Source organism: Pseudophryne corroboree, chromosome 9, assembly GCF_028390025.1.
Source record: "Pseudophryne corroboree isolate aPseCor3 chromosome 9, aPseCor3.hap2, whole genome shotgun sequence".
NCBI classification, from domain to species: domain Eukaryota; kingdom Metazoa; phylum Chordata; class Amphibia; order Anura; family Myobatrachidae; genus Pseudophryne; species Pseudophryne corroboree.
This window is the reverse complement of record NC_086452.1, coordinates 21,055,918-21,074,884: the sequence shown is the minus strand read 5'-3', so window position 1 is coordinate 21,074,884 and position 18,967 is coordinate 21,055,918. Positions and strand designations below refer to the sequence as shown.

The window sequence follows — 18,967 nt, the reverse complement described above, 5'->3', positions numbered from 1 at the left end:
TGACTACCTGACCTTTTCAGAAGTCTACCAAACCCCAGTATGACCTACCAGCATCGATGTATCCTGGCCAGATACAAAGGGTGGAGTATGGAAATACTGGTGGGAGAGACTATGCAAAGATACCATTGGACATGTAGATGTGACAGCCTGATGGTGAACGGAAGATCTGACAATGTGTTTTTTTTGTTGTTTAATGCAAAATGTGATGAATTGTTCTCTCTCTCGTTTGTTTTTCTCTCTTCTCTTCTTTCTCATGTTTTAAAGATGGTATGTCACACATCAGTTGGACAAATGGTAATGCAAGATTTTTGCTCCTTACAGAAAGATCGCAGATTTGGAAGGAATATTGTATCACCAGAATGTTCGTTTGGAAGACTGAGAGACAGCACCTTTGAAATGACAGCAGAGCAAGAAGAACAACAAGACTAAAGGACAAAAGCATCATAACATTTTTTTCTTTTCCCTCAAAGTATTTTTTTGTACCCCCATTACAAATTTCTCTTTCTCCTCCTGTAAGATGGACTCGCCCCAAGAGACTGCAGTCCGTGTTTTCCTGTTGACCATGATGTTGACCAGAGCAGTCTGTTTCGGTGAGAGTACCAGTGAGGTCGAGAAAGGATCCAGAATGGGTTTCTGATGACTGAGACGGAGGTGTAAATTTCCAATAGCAACGGCGAGTACCAGAAAACGATCTAGCAGCCATGTTATTTGTAGACATTGTGAAGGATTGTTAGCTGAAGAGAACTGCATCTGTAGGCATTGTGACAATATAGTTGAGGATGGGTGCATAAAGAAATGTCAGTCCAGTTTTAATGTCCACATGGACCGGCATCCATTGAGTGACTATCACTCCTTAGTGGGTAAAGTGTTAAATCAGACAGACTGTTGGGTATGCTCTCAAGTACCTCAAGGCCATAGCAAATCAGGACTAGTACCATTCCCTTTAACGGTAGGAGAGGTACTTGAGCTAAGTGGTGGGAGGCCGGTGGACAAGAGGTTTAATATCTCTGGTCCTCCTGGTTTGAAGCTCCACCAATATCGTGTGGATAGGTCCTTAGTGTGCTTTGGCATTTCCAGTCCCCGAAAGCCGGGAAATTGGGAAGTGTCATGGAGTAATCAAACCATGACCTTTTCATACAGACCCGACAGAATGCCCATAGACACAGAACTTATACGCCAGATAGCCAACCATAGGAAATTTTTCCGGTATAGGTATACCCTAGGAAGTAGGACAAAGAGTTGGAGAAGTATCACCAGGATACTGTGCACATATCATACAACCGGATACATGTACTAGACAGATGGGAGAATTAGGGTTAGGAGAGTTCACATGGAAAATGTGTAACATGGTTTTGACATATTCAGTCCCATATGTTCTCCCCGATGATGCATATTTCATATGCGGGAGAAAGGCGTATGAGTGGCTTGCCCCAAACTCAGAGGGATTGTGTTATATTGGAAAGGTACCGCCTGAAGTAATGACTGTATCGCATAACAAAACTAATTTGATTTACGACCCAACCATTGAGACCACGCTGTGATAAAATGTGATTCCACGATCCGTTTCTTTCACCCGTTTCTCCTTTGTTTTTCTCCAAGGTACAAAGACTCGCTTGGAAGAAGGATTTGAAGACCACATTTATACAAAGATTTTTTTATGGACTATGTTGCCGGCCCCCAATATCCCTACTGACTTTAATGAAAACGCTAGCCCAGAACTTTAGTGATTTAAAAATTTTATGGACATTGAAACGGCTTTGCTCGCATTATAGCAAAAACCCAAAGAGACATCAGTCAACATGTACATCGAGACCAGACTTCAGACAAGACTTCAATCGGCGGAATGTAAATTAACCTCACATAATGGTATCTCTACCCCGTAACGACACTTCTTATTTTCACCTCTACAACCTCTAGGTAACGACACACATAGTTGATAGGGAATATAGGCACAGATATCAGCACTCACATATCCCCCCCATTCATGTATCATCAACTAAAATGTGCTCCCACATTTTGTTGCAACCAAAAGCCGAAAAGAGCTCGGTAAAGTTTGACAGCCCACCCACAGGCCCGTAATACGGGATAAGAAGGAATTCAAATGTATACTTCGCAATACCTCGAAGCTTGATTTAAAACACGTACGGCACGATGATACATGACCCCTCAAACATGGACTCATACACACATGCTTCTACTATCTCACTAGGTCATATTTTTTTTCCCACCTTCTTCTCTTCTCCCTTACCCTATCATAGAAATGTATTTATACATGACATATATTTTTCTCTTTTTGAACTGTTTTAGGAAGTGGCAGTTATTGATGACTGCCAAAGGGTGGACTGTCAAAGTCAGAAAAATATCATGCTACACGTTTCCATATATTCACCTCATGCGCGTGCCTGCTGCACGTGCACATTCTCTCCCGTGCGTGCGGATACCCGCAGCCGCGTGTTGGCGCCTCGGCCATGCGCTCGAGCGCGTGGTATGTGCATTTACGGTAGAGTTTGTGTGCGTCTAGCGGGCGACTCAATCGTTAAATAATAACACCAAATAGTATGTTTTATAGATAATGTTCCCCTTAATAATGACTAAGTTTGTTTAATGTAAATGGTCGCTGGACAGAGGAATTCCTCTTTGTATGCTACGAAGGGTCAGACAGGGTTTGAACAGCTGTGTCTGGTACCTAACTAACGAACATTTTAATAGCAACAATCCGGTGTTGGTTAGGTAAAGATTAATCGCTCCTGCGTATAGTTATGGCCATTAGTAGATTCTGGACATTTCATATATTTGCGATTCATTACACATGCGGCGGGAATCTTCAGATTCCCTCCCACCTGAGCAGTTTGATATAGTCACAGCCCACCTGTTCAAACTAACCTATGACCTTTTGTTATGATGCGAGAAGACATTCCTGTGTCCAATGAACAATGAGATTATAGGTCCCTTTGCAGTATACTGTACTCAGTGTATATAAGATCAGCCAGCCTGGGCAGCTCCCTCACTCTCCACAAACGGTTTTCATATTGACTAACTCGGAGCTGGTACCAGGCTGCGCAGCGATCATTCCCAGTGTGTGTAAGTAATTCTCTGTAATCATCTCGCTCTTTGTTTGTATTGGCCACATTCTCTCTCTCTCTCTGTTTAGTATAAGATTGTAACGTTATTGTATATTTTTGTCTAGATATTCTGTTAGAATTATATCTTAGTTTGTAGTGTATGACTTGTGAACTGTTTTACCTTTTTCGATATAACTAAAAGCTGGTTAGTAAAGGTGTTGGAACCTTAGCACGGTATCGTGTGTTCATTACATTGCAGTGGGTAATAGGAGCGTCTCGATCGCTCAAACAGCTTTAGTGTTAATCAGGTTAAGCAGCGTTATATCGCTACAGTGTTTCAGAACAAGGTTTACAGTATAAGAGTATCCTTTCTGTGTGTTACATTCAAGGTTTACGGATTGTCATCTTGTGAGCGTCTGCGCCGCTCGTGATCTCCTCGTGGTCTCGAGTGTCCGCTACGCTGGTAGCGTAGCATTACGGTAGTCGCTCGCCTATAGCGTGCTCGACACCAAGCGTAAGCTGTGAGCGAGCGTGCCGCATGTGCGTCTCGATCACGGCCGAACGTATGCTACGCTAAGTGCGTATCCTTACGGTACCCCATACGCCAATTGCGTATTAAGTCTCTTACCCATATAGTGAAGGTTATAAGGTAATCAAAATCAGCATTATCAAAATAAACAAAAACACATGAAAGCTAAAAATGAGAAGCTCCCCGGGAAATACTTTCCAGCAATTAGGAAATCAGTTCAATTGTGAATCCAAACTAGATATATTTCCTGGGATATATCATCAATTCATTATACTATGTGCATCAGTTACACGTGTATCCACAAAGCAGCTCTGTGTCGCACTAAATAGCTACAAAAAAACACAACTAGGCCTGAAGGAGAGAAATTGTGCGCAGCAGGAACCCAGAGAGATAGGGCGACGTACAAAGTACATTTTGGACAACAGAAATGTATGGGGTGTTCTCATTCCCTTCTATTGAAAGGGGGACAGCATCTTTTATTCAATCTAGGAGCATTTAATTGGGAACTAACTGGTTGATCCTGAGTTGGGAGAAAAGCAACCATGTTACCCCGCAAGGGGGGGCAAATACATTTATTATTCCGCATGCAGGGTAAATACTGGCTGCTTTTGCACGTAGCACACAAATGCAGAGTAGTTTACCAAAATCTATATCTAAACAGTCTAGAGTATAATCCACTGTTTTCCAGACCGAAAACAGCATAATTATACCAAAAAAAGGGCAATCTGTTACAAAGAAAGAAAAAAAAACAATAACCTGAAATGACGACCTTTTACGCCAGCCCCGGTACAGCAACACCTTATCCGGGTAACACACTGTCACTATTACCCGGCTAGTGCTTGGGAATAAGCCTCGGCAGAGCCGCTGTGATTACAGGTAAGAGAGGACATACGCTGCTAAAGAGGTACGAGTAATCCCACGACAGGACAGTAATAACAGAGTGCAGTAAGATACATAGGGGTATATTCAATTGAAGTCGAATTACGGCATGCATTCGTCAGTTTTTGGATTGGACACTTTGACAGCCGAAACCCTCTACCCGGGACACTGAATTCGACATATTCAATTAAAAACGGATACGACACGCCCTCTGTCGAAAAACGGACCAATCGTCGAATAGTGGGCGGCCTGGATTCGACTTCCCGCCATTTGGAAACATATATAGGATATAAAAAAAAATGATATATAATGTTGGAAAACGCAGGGATTGTCCTAAAAAAAAAGAAACGATTCCACAAGAGAGCCGACTGAAATGGCTGCTCGTCTCCCTGAAGTCTCAAAAATGGGAGTGAGGAGAGAGGAGTGGCTTTGGAGAAAAACTGTGGAATCATGGGTACATTTCCCTCAGCCGAGTACAGGAAAAAATATTCTTTTAAAAAAAAATCGATTATATAATACTGTGGGTCATAAATAGAAAAACCAAGTAGATAATCACTTCAAATATAAATAGATAAGCTATTAGAAATCAAAAAAGCACCAAAAAGTATTTAAGATTTCTTATCAGCCCACGCCAGAAAAAGTAGGCGCAATGAAATTGACGAAATGACTGTCGAAAAGCACTGATGTCGAATCGACATTCTTCAATTGAATATACTTTTGTCAAAATGCCGCATTTTTAACATTACAGACATGAAAGTGGCGAATAGTAAAAAGTTAGAGAATATTTCCAAGAATATGCGCAGTGAAACCACCAGGTGCAGCTGAACTAAGTGCTAGAGAGGTAATCCACAACCACTCAAAAACATAGAATATAGATTGGAAGCACAAAGAACAATTAGCGCACTTAGAGGTACCATGTAATCATTGACAAAAAGGATAATAATTGAAACAAAAATCACCCTTATTTCTCTTATGACTTGAATGCCTCGACTTTGATCTTAAACCAGCATCCAAATATTGAATCTAGAAAACAGGTGTTTCTTGCCACACAGATTGTATAAGCGTAGAAGAAACACAAATAAACGAATATAGTGTAGTATTTCTAAATGGAGTCCGGAATTCCAATCCCTCAGATGGTAAGTCCTGATGTCCGTCTGTATGTCAGTAGTCCCGCTTAACGCGTTTCAGACCGTATAGGTCCTTCCTCAGAAGCGACGGACATCAGGACTTACCATCTGAGGGATTGGAATTCCAGACTCCATTTCCCTTCTTCCACCACCGCTCCATCGGGGAAGGTGACAGGAACCCTGTTTGTCCGTATGCTGTCTACTTGGAGTTCTATATATGCTTTTATATCTTTTGTGTTTGTAAGTGCAACTAGTATTAAATTTTGTTACTTTTAATCAAGAACTACTGCACCATTATTTCTACCCCTCTTTACTTGGGTACACTGCAAAGTGGCCAGGGATTAGAGGTTTTGTTTTTGTAGTTTGATGTGGAAAGACCATCTGTAAGAAGATCCAATCAGCTGAGAGCACTCTTGACCTTCTATATGCTGTGAATTCTCTTACGTTTGTAAGTGCACATTTGTAATTTTGAATTTAATGGTGTTCTTAAAGAAATACTACACTATATTCGTTTATTTGTGTTTCTTCTACGCTTATACAATCTGTGTGGCAAGAAACACCTGTTTTCTAGATTCAATATTTGGATGCTGGTTTAAGATCAAAGTCGAGGCATTCAAGTCATAAGAGAAATAAGGGTGATTTTTGTTTCAATTATTATCCTTTTTGTCAATGATTACATGGTACCTCTAAGTGCGCTAATTGTTCTTTGTGCTTCCAATCTATATTGAATAGTAAAAAGTTGAAACTAAAACTACAGGTTTTTTTTGTCGATAAGTGCCGTATTGAATTGTCGAATACGATTTGACATGGTTTTTTGGTCGAAAAAGCTAAGTTTTTCGACAGTTTCAGTAATTCGACATCAATTGAATATACCCCATAAAATCCTACATCATCAGCTGTGCCGTGTCATCGCACCTCCTGAAACACACAGCTCAGGAAATATTTCACATTACTGCTGAAATACCCATTTCTTTATCTCAGGATGTGAATACAGAGCCACCTGTAGTAACACACAGTAACTATCTCCAGGAGTGGTTGGACCACAGTGTGGTTGGGAAGAGCAGATATGCCTGTACCAACACTGCAACTAATCAATGAAAGTAACGACTCCTCATTGCTACAAATAAATACTATGGGGGTAATTCCAAGTTGATCGCAGCAGGAAATTTTTTAGCAGTTGGGCAAAACCATGTGCACTGCGGGGGGGGGGGGGGGGGGGGGGCAGATGTAACATGTACAGAGAGAGTTAGATTTGGGTGTGGTGAGTTCAATCTGCAATCTAATTTGCAGTGTAAAAATAAAGCAGCCAGTATTTACCCTGCACAGAAACAAAATAACCCACCCAAATCTAACTCTCTCTGCACATGTTAGATCTGCCTCCCCTGCAGTGCACATGGTTTTGCCCAACTGCTAAAAAATTTCCTGCTGCGATCAACTCAGAATTACCCCCCATATACACTTCATTATGCAGAATGTATGAAACCAGAAAAGATACATTTGTAATAATTATTATTAAAAGATGCACACACTTATACCCCTTCCACACCGCCACCCCTGAACGCGGGTTACTGGCACATGAGCGCGCATAACCCGTGTCCATGTGCGGTGTGAACGGTGCCTCAGTCGGTGTGAAAGGGGTGTAAGAGATAGGCGACTCTCCAACCATCAGAAGCCGCACGTTTCCCTTCATCTCAGTAATTAGGTCAAGCATTACATTAAAGAAATAATCTGTATCCGGATGACAGATCTACAGTGTCTAGCTAAACAGTCAACAGGCTGACACCATACGGTCGACAGTGCTTAAAGTCGACAGGTACAAAACGTCGACATGAAAATGGTTGGCACAGGTTTTGTTTTTTTCATGATTTCCCAACATTTGCTTGAGTTACTGCGCATGTGGACTGCGAGTGTGAATAGTAGCCTACGGCGAGCGCAGCGATCCATCTTCTCAGCGGCGTGGCGAGTAAAGCGACCTATCTAAAATACTTTTCTCACAGAAACTCAGGAGAGCTCCTGTAATTGCACCCATCTCCTCTGGGCTTTGGGGCTTATTCACACATTTGCGCAAATATGTGTAACGAAGATCTCTGAATTCTATTATTATGTGGGATTTATATCTGGTTACGGTTATCATTCAGGGTGCTGGGGGAAACAAATGCCTTTTTTTCAAGCTTGTAAATACAATCACCCTGTTTCTATGTAGCCCCCGTGTCTCAGTTATCCTACAGTCGTCACACTTCTTTCATCAAAACTCTATAACTAGGGGAACATTATTATGCTGATGTACCGGGATTTGCACAGTGTTCCCCTAACCAAAGCGCAAGAGGTTAGCAGCCAGGTGTACAAAGGTAACTGTAACCCATAGCAACCAGACAACTATGCCGTACAATAACATACGACAGTCTCCAGTTGCTGTGGGTACCAGCCCCAATTTTCCAGCTCTCTCTGCCCAAGTCTGAAATATTGTGATTTTTTTTTTTTTTTTTTAATTTAATTCATTTTTTAAGTGTTTTATAGGTAAAGAAAGAGAAGGCGAGTACTTACTAACACTGCCCAGTTATTCGTATGTCCGCTCCTGAAGAAGTGTTCCGCTTTATTCTACATATGAAAGAAATACAGCAAGGAGGTGATATATAAAGACGTCTGATTACAGCATATCAGATCTACACATATTATCCAATGAGATTGAAGAAAGAGCGACAGATTTATATCACGGCGTTTACCCTGATCAAGGTGTAAAAGAATATGGCTGGAATGCTATACATTATATAAGACACAACTGATCACTATCACACAGCAACCTATACATTATATAGGACACACCTGATCACTATCACACGGCAACCTATACATTATAAAGGACGCACCTCACTATCACACAGCAACCTATACATTATATAGGACGCACCTGATCACTATCACACAGCAACCTATACATTATATAGGACGCACCTGATCACTATCACACAGCAACCTATACATTATATAGGACGCACCTGATCACTATCACAAAGCAACCTATACATTATATAGGACACACCTGATCACTATCACACGGCAACCTATACATTATATAGGACGCACCTGATCACTATCACACGGCAACCTATACATTATATAGGACACACCTGATCACTATCACACAGCAACCTATACATTATATAAGACACAACTGATCACTATCACACAGCAACCTATACATTATATAGGATGCACCTCACTATCACACAGCAACCTATACATTATATAGGACGCACCTCACTATCACACAGCCACCTATACATTACATAGGACGCACCTCACTATCACACACCAACCTATACATTATATAGGACACACCTGATCACTATCACACAGCAACCTATACATTATACAGGACGCACCTGATCACTATCACACAGCCACCTGTACATTATATAGGACGCACCTGATCACAATCACACGGCAATCTATACATTATATAGGACACACCTTACTATCACACAGCAACCTATACATTATATAGGACGCACCTGATCACTATCACACAGCAACCTGTACATTATATAGGACGCACCTGATCACTTTCACACGGCAATCTATACATTATATAGGACACACCTTACTATCACACAGCCACCTATACATTATATAGGACACACCTGATCACTATCACACAGCAACCTATACATTATATAAGACACAACTGATCACTATCACACAGCAACCTATACATTATATAGGATGCACCTCACTATCACACAGCAACCTATACATTATATAGGACGCACCTCACTATCACACAGCCACCTATACATTACATAGGACGCACCTCACTATCACACACCAACCTATACATTATATAGGACACACCTGATCACTATCACACAGCAACCTATACATTATACAGGACGCACCTGATGACTATCACACAGCCACCTGTACATTATATAGGACGCACCTGATCACTATCACACGGCAATCTATACATTATATAGGACACACCTTACTATCACACAGCAACCTATACATTATATAGGACGCACCTGATCACTATCACACAGCAACCTGTACATTATATAGGACGCACCTGATCACTATCACACGGCAATCTATACATTATATAGGACACACCTTACTATCACACAGCAACCTATACATTATATAGGACGCACCTGATCACTATCACACAGCAACCTATACATTATATAGGACGCACCTGATCACTATCACACAGCAATCTATACATTATATAGGACACACCTTACTATCACACAGCCACCTATACATTATATAGGACACACCTGATCACTATCACACAGCCACCTGTACATTATATAAGACACAACTGATCACTATTACACAGCAACCTATACATTATATAAGACACAACTGATCACTATTACACAGCAACCTATACATTATATAAGACACAACTGATCACTATTACACAGCAACCTATACATTATACAGGACGCACCTGATCACTATCACACAGCAACCTATACATTATATAGGACGCACCTGATCACTATCACACGGCAATCTATACATTATATAGGACACACCTTACTATCACACAGCAACCTATACATTATATAGGACGCACCTGATCACTATCACACAGCAACCTATACATTATATAGGACGCACCTGATCACTATCACACGGCAATCTATACATTATATAGGACACACCTTACTATCACACAGCAACCTATACATTATATAGGACGCACCTGATCACTATCACACAGCAACCTATACATTATATAGGACGCACCTGATCACTATCACACGGCAATCTATACATTATATAGGACACACCTTACTATCACACAGCCACCTATACATTATATAGTACACACCTGATCACTATCACACAGCCACCTGTACATTATATAAGACACAACTGATCACTATTACACAGCAACCTATACATTATATAAGACACAACTGATCACTATTACACAGCAACCTATACATTATATAAGACACAACTGATCACTATTACACAGCAACCTATATATTATACAGGACGCACCTGATCACTATCACACAGCAACCTATACATTATATAAGACACAACTGATCACTATTACACAGCAACCTATACATTATACAGGACGCACCTGATCACTATCACACAGCCACCTGTACATTATATAGGACGCACCTGATCACTATCACACGGCAATCTATACATTATATAGGACACACCTTACTATCACACAGCCACCTATACATTATATAGGACACACCTGATCACTATCACACAGCAACCTATACATTATATAGGACGCACCTGATCACTATCACACGGCAATCTATACATTATATAGGACACACCTTACTATCACACAGCCACCTATACATTATATAGGACGCACCTGATCACTATCACACAGCCACCTGTACATTATATAAGACACAACTGATCACTATTACACAGCAACCTATACATTATATAGGACGCACCTGATCACTATCACACGGCAACCTATACATTATATAGGACGCACCTGATCACTATCACACAGCAACCTATACATTATATAGTACACAGCTGATCACTATCACACAGCCACCTATACATTATATAGGACACACCTGATCACTATCACACAGCAACCTATACATTATATAGGACACACCTGATCACTATCACACGGCAACCTATACATTATATAGGACGCACCTGATCACTATCACACAGCAACCTATACATTATATAGGACACAGCTGATCACTATCACACAGCCACCTATACATTATATAGGATGCACCTGATCACTATCACACAGCCACCTGTGCATTATATAGGACGCACCTGATCAATATCACACGGCAATCTATACATTATATAGGACACAGCTGATCACTATCACACAGCCACATATACATTATATAGGACGCACCTGATCACTATCACACGGCAACCTATACATTATATAGGACGCACCTGATCACTATCACACGGCAACCTATACATTATATAGGACGCACCTGATCACTATCACACGGCAACCTATACATTATATAGGACGCACCTGATCACTATCACACAGCCACCTGTACATTATATAGGACGCACCTGATCACTATCACACGGCAATCTATACATTATATAGGACACACCTTACTATCACACAGCAACCTATACATTATATAGGACGCACCTGATCACTATCACACAGCAACCTATACATTATACAGGACGCACCTGATCACTATCACACAGCCACCTGTACATTATATAGGACGCACCTGATCACTATCACACGGCAATCTATACATTATATAGGACACACCTTACTATCACACAGCCACCTATACATTATATAGGACGCACCTGATAACTATCACACAGCAACCTATACATTATATAGGACGCACCTGATCACTATCACACAGCAACCTATACATTATATAGGACACAGCTGATCACTATCACACAGCCACCTATACATTATATAGGACACACCTGATCACTATCACACAGCAACCTATACATTATATAGGACACACCTGATCACTATCACACGGCAACCTATACATTATATAGGACGCACCTGATCACTATCACACAGCAACCTATACATTATATAGGACACAGCTGATCACTATCACACAGCCACCTATACATTATATAGGACGCACCTGATCACTATCACACAGCCACCTGTGCATTATATAGGACGCACCTGATCACTATCACACGGCAACCTATACATTATATAGGACACAGCTGATCACTATCACACGGCAACCTATACATTATATAGGACGCACCTGATCACTATCACACGGCAACCTATACATTATATAGGACGCACCTGATCACTATCACACGGCAACCTATACATTATATAGGACGCACCTGATCACTATCACACGGCAACCTATACATTATATAGGACGCACCTGATCACTATCACACGGCAACCTATACATTATATAGGACGCACCTGATCACTATCACACGGCAATCTATACATTATATAGGACGCACCTGATCACTGTCACACAGCCACCTATACATTATATAGGACACACCTGATCACTATCACACAGCAACCTATACATTATATAGGACGCACCTGATCACTATCACACAGCAACCTATACATTATATAGGACGCACCTGATCACTATCACACAGCAACCTATACATTATATAGGACGCACCTGATCACTATCACACAGCAACCTATACATTATATAGGACGCACCTGATCACTATCACACAGCAACCTATACATTATATAGGACGCGCCTCACTATCACACAGCAACCTATACATTATATAGGACACAGCTGATCACCATCACACAGCAACCTATACATTATATAGGACGCACCTGATCACTATCACACAGCAACCTATACATTATATAGGACGCACCTGATCACTATCACACAGCAACCTATACATTATATAGGATGCACCTCACTATCACACAGCCACCTATACATTATATAGGACACACCTGATCACTATCACACAGTAACCTATACATTATATAGGACGCGCCTCACTATCACACAGCAACCTATACATTATATAGGACACACCTTACTATCACACAGCAACCTATACATTATATAGGACGCACCTGATCACTATCACACAGCCACCTGTACATTATATAAGACACAACTGATCACTATTACACGGCAACCTATACATTATATAGGACGCACCTGATCACTATCACACGGCAACCTATACATTATATAGGACGCACCTGATCACTATCACACAGCAACCTATACATTATATAGGACACAGCTGATCACTATCACACAGCCACCTATACATTATATAGGACACACCTGATCACTATCACACAGCAACCTATACATTATATAGGACACCCTTGATCACTATCACACGGCAACCTATACATTATATAGGACGCACCTGATCACTATCACACAGCAACCTATACATTATATAGGACACAGCTGATCACTATCACACAGCCACCTATACATTATATAGGACGCACCTGATCACTATCACACAGCCACCTGTGCATTATATAGGACGCACCTGATCACTATCACACAGCAATCTATACATTATATAGGACACAGCTGATCACTATCACACGGCAACCTATACATTATATAGGACGCACCTGATCACTATCACACGGCAACCTATACATTATATAGGACGCACCTGATCACTATCACACGGCAACCTATACATTATATAGGACGCACCTGATCACTATCACACGGCAACCTATACATTATATAGGACGCACCTGATCACTATCACACGGCAACCTATACATTATATAGGACGCACCTGATCACTATCACACGGCAACCTATACATTATATAGGACGCACCTGATCACCAGGCAACCTATACATTATATAGGACGCACCTGATCACTATCACACGGCAATCTATACATTATATAGGACGCACCTTACTATCACACAGCCACCTATACATTATATAGGACGCACCTGATCACTATCACACAGCCACCTGTACATTATATAAGACACAACTGATCACTATTACACAGCAACCTATACATTATATAGGACGCACCTGATCACTATCACACGGCAACCTATACATTATATAGGACGCACCTGATCACTATCACACGGCAACCTATACATTATATAGGACGCACCTGATCACTATCACACGGCAACCTATACATTATATAGGACGCACCTGATCACTATCACACGGCAACCTATACATTATATAGGACGCACCTGATCACCAGGCAACCTATACATTATATAGGACGCACCTGATCACTATCACACGGCAATCTATACATTATATAGGACGCACCTTACTATCACACAGCCACCTATACATTATATAGGACGCACCTGATCACTATCACACAGCCACCTGTACATTATATAAGACACAACTGATCACTATTACACAGCAACCTATACATTATATAGGACGCACCTGATCACTATCACACGGCAACCTATACATTATATAGGACGCACCTGATCACTATCACACAGCAACCTATACATTATATAGGACACAGCTGATCACTATCACACAGCCACCTATACATTATATAGGACACACCTGATCACTATCACACAGCAACCTATACATTATATAGGACACCCTTGATCACTATCACACGGCAACCTATACATTATATAGGACGCACCTGATCACTATCACACAGCAACCTATACATTATATAGGACACAGCTGATCACTATCACACAGCCACCTATACATTATATAGGACGCACCTGATCACTATCACACAGCCACCTGTGCATTATATAGGACGCACCTGATCACTATCACACAGCAATCTATACATTATATAGGACACAGCTGATCACTATCACACAGCCACCTATACATTATATAGGACGCACCTGATCACTATCACACGGCAACCTATACATTATATAGGACGCACCTGATCACTATCACACGGCAACCTATACATTATATAGGACGCACCTGATCACTATCACACGGCAACCTATACATTATATAGGACGCACCTGATCACTATCACACGGCAACCTATACATTATATAGGACGCACCTGATCACTATCACACGGCAACCTATACATTATATAGGACGCACCCGATCACTATCACACAGCCACCTGTACATTATATAGGACGCACCTGATCACTATCACACGGCAATCTATACATTATATAGGACACACCTTACTATCACACAGCAACCTATACATTATATAGGACGCACCTGATCACTATCACACAGCAACCTATACATTATACAGGACGCACCTGATCACTATCACACAGCCACCTGTACATTATATAGGACGCACCTGATCACTATCACACGGCAATCTATACATTATATAGGACACACCTTACTATCACACAGCCACCTATACATTATATAGGACGCACCTGATCACTATCACACAGCAACCTATACATTATATAGGATGCACCTGATCACTATCACACGGCAATCTATACATTATATAGGACACACCTTACTATCACACAGCCACCTATACATTATATAGGACGCACCTGATCACTATCACACAGCCACCTGTACATTATATAAGACACAACTGATCACTATTACACAGCAACCGATACATTATATAGGACGCACCTGGTCACTATCACACGGCAACCTATACATTATATAGGACGCACCTGATCACTATCACACAGCAACCTATACATTATATAGGACACAGCTGATCACTATCACACAGCCACCTATACATTATATAGGACACACCTGATCACTATCACACAGCAACCTATACATTATATAGGACACACCTGATCACTATCACACGGCAACCTATACATTATATAGGACGCACCTGATCACTATCACACGGCAACCTATACATTATATAGGACACAGCTGATCACTATCACACAGCCACCTATACATTATATAGGACGCACCTGATCACTATCACACAGCCACCTGTGCATTATATAGGACGCACCTGATCACTATCACACGGCAACCTATACATTATATAGGACACAGCTGATCACTATCACACGGCAACCTATACATTATATAGGACGCACCTGATCACTATCACACGGCAACCTATACATTATATAGGACGCACCTGATCACTATCACACGGCAACCTATACATTATATAGGACGCACCTGATCACTATCACACGGCAACCTATACATTATATAGGACGCACCTGATCACTATCACACGGCAACCTATACATTATATAGGACGCACCTGATCACTATCACACGGCAATCTATACATTATATAGGACGCACCTGATCACTGTCACACAGCCACCTATACATTATATAGGACACACCTGATCACTATCACACAGCAACCTATACATTATATAGGACGCACCTGATCACTATCACACAGCAACCTATACATTATATAGGACGCACCTGATCACTATCACACAGCAACCTATACATTATATAGGACGCACCTGATCACTATCACACAGCAACCTATACATTATATAGGACGCACCTGATCACTATCACACAGCAACCTATACATTATATAGGACGCGCCTCACTATCACACAGCAACCTATACATTATATAGGACACAGCTGATCACCATCACACAGCAACCTATACATTATATAGGACGCACCTGATCACTATCACACAGCAACCTATACATTATATAGGACGCACCTGATCACTATCACACAGCAACCTATACATTATATAGGATGCACCTCACTATCACACAGCCACCTATACATTATATAGGACACACCTGATCACTATCACACAGTAACCTATACATTATATAGGACGCGCCTCACTATCACACAGCAACCTATACATTATATAGGACACACCTTACTATCACACAGCAACCTATACATTATATAGGACGCACCTGATCACTATCACACAGCAACCTATACATTATATAGGACGCACCTGATCACTATCACACGGCAATCTATACATTATATAGGACACACCTTACTATCACACAGCCACCTATACATTATATAGGACGCACCTGATCACTATCACACAGCCACCTGTACATTATATAAGACACAACTGATCACTATTACACAGCAACCTATACATTATATAGGACGCACCTGATCACTATCACACGGCAACCTATACATTATATAGGACGCACCTGATCACTATCACACAGCAACCTATACATTATATAGGACACAGCTGATCACTATCACACAGCCACCTATACATTATATAGGACACACCTGATCACTATCACACAGCAACCTATACATTATATAGGACACCCTTGATCACTATCACACGGCAACCTATACATTATATAGGACGCACCTGATCACTATCACACAGCAACCTATACATTATATAGGACACAGCTGATCACTATCACACAGCCACCTATACATTATATAGGACGCACCTGATCACTATCACACAGCCACCTGTGCATTATATAGGACGCACCTGATCACTATCACACAGCAATCTATACATTATATAGGACACAGCTGATCACTATCACACAGCCACCTATACATTATATAGGACGCACCTGATCACTATCACACGGCAACCTATACATTATATAGGACGCACCTGATCACTATCACACGGCAACCTATACATTATATAGGACGCACCTGATCACTATCACACGGCAACCTATACATTATATAGGACGCACCTGATCACTATCACACGGCAACCTATACATTATATAGGACGCACCTGATCACCATCACACGGCAACCTATACATTATATAGGACGCACCTGATCACTATCACACAGCAACCTATACATTATATAGGACGCGCCTCACTACCACACAGCAACCTATACATTATATAGGATGCACCTGATCACTATCACACAGCAACCTATACATTATATAGGACACACCTTACTATCACACAGCAACCTATACATTATATAGGACGCACCTGATCACTATCACACAGCAACCTATACATTATATAGGACGCACCTGATCACTATCACACAGCAACCTATACATTATATAGGACGCGCCTCACTATCACACAGCAACCTATACATTATATAGGATGCACCTCACGGCTGACCACACTACAGACAGAGCAGGTTACCCTCTGTGTCACTCCTCTGCACACACTACAGGACATAGGCACCTGCAGCAGGGACACAGTGATGACTGCCAGGCACACACACAGACAGGGCAGCGGTGAGTGACACACTGCATGCACATAGTAGTAATAATAATAATAATAATAGTAATATAGAACATCACCTCCGCATGCTGAGCGCTGACACCCAGCACACACAGCGCAGAACACACCAACACCCAGCTCCAGATACTGAGCGCCGCCATCTTCACTAAGGGCAGCAGGGGCCGTGGTCATGTTTCCGCATCACGTGTCACAAGGGAGCCCCGCCCAGCACTTCCTGTCACTTGTGGGGGCGCGGTGTATGCTGGGATCTTGTATACAGTCCCACGCAGCTTCAGCAGTTGGAACTTGGAGAGCAGCGCAGCAGATAGATAGAAGTATAGAGATATATTATATTATATACCTATACCTATATATCATTGTGCCTGTTGTAATTATATACGTAAATTAAGAAATAAATATATCAAGTCTGTGTACTATGTGTATATATATATTAATATATATACTAGGTGATTCATCGCGCCCTGTGGGCGCTCTTCACACGGTCGTAAGGGGCTATGCCCCTTTAACTCTTGCACACCCTTGTGGCATGCAATATTTGTATTATATGGAGTATTACCTCCAATCATGATTGTGTGACTGGTTAAATATTGCACGGACAAAGGGCGTGCAATGGTTAAGGGGGCGTAGCCCCTTACAACGGCGTGAACAGCGCACGCAGGGCCTGATGAATCAC

General features: G+C 41.4%; 1 protein-coding gene across 2 annotated transcripts in view; it reads right to left on the bottom strand.

Moving 5' to 3' along the window:
• The window catches only part of PIGK (phosphatidylinositol glycan anchor biosynthesis class K), a 270,897-nt gene extending 252,388 nt beyond the window's left edge, over positions 1-18,509 (bottom strand). Inside the window, exons 1-2 of one of the 2 annotated variants that reach the window (XM_063939046.1) lie at positions 18,354-18,509; positions 8,142-8,195 (exon numbers count right to left, since the gene is read on the bottom strand). In XM_063939046.1, coding sequence (XP_063795116.1) covers positions 8,142-8,195; positions 18,354-18,434 — 135 coding nt within the window. In that variant the 5' untranslated portion in view covers positions 18,435-18,509. The remainder of the gene's footprint in view (positions 1-8,141; positions 8,196-18,353) is intronic. The other variant, XM_063939045.1, reaches the window with a different exon arrangement.
• Between the last annotated feature and the right edge of the window lie 458 nt (positions 18,510-18,967).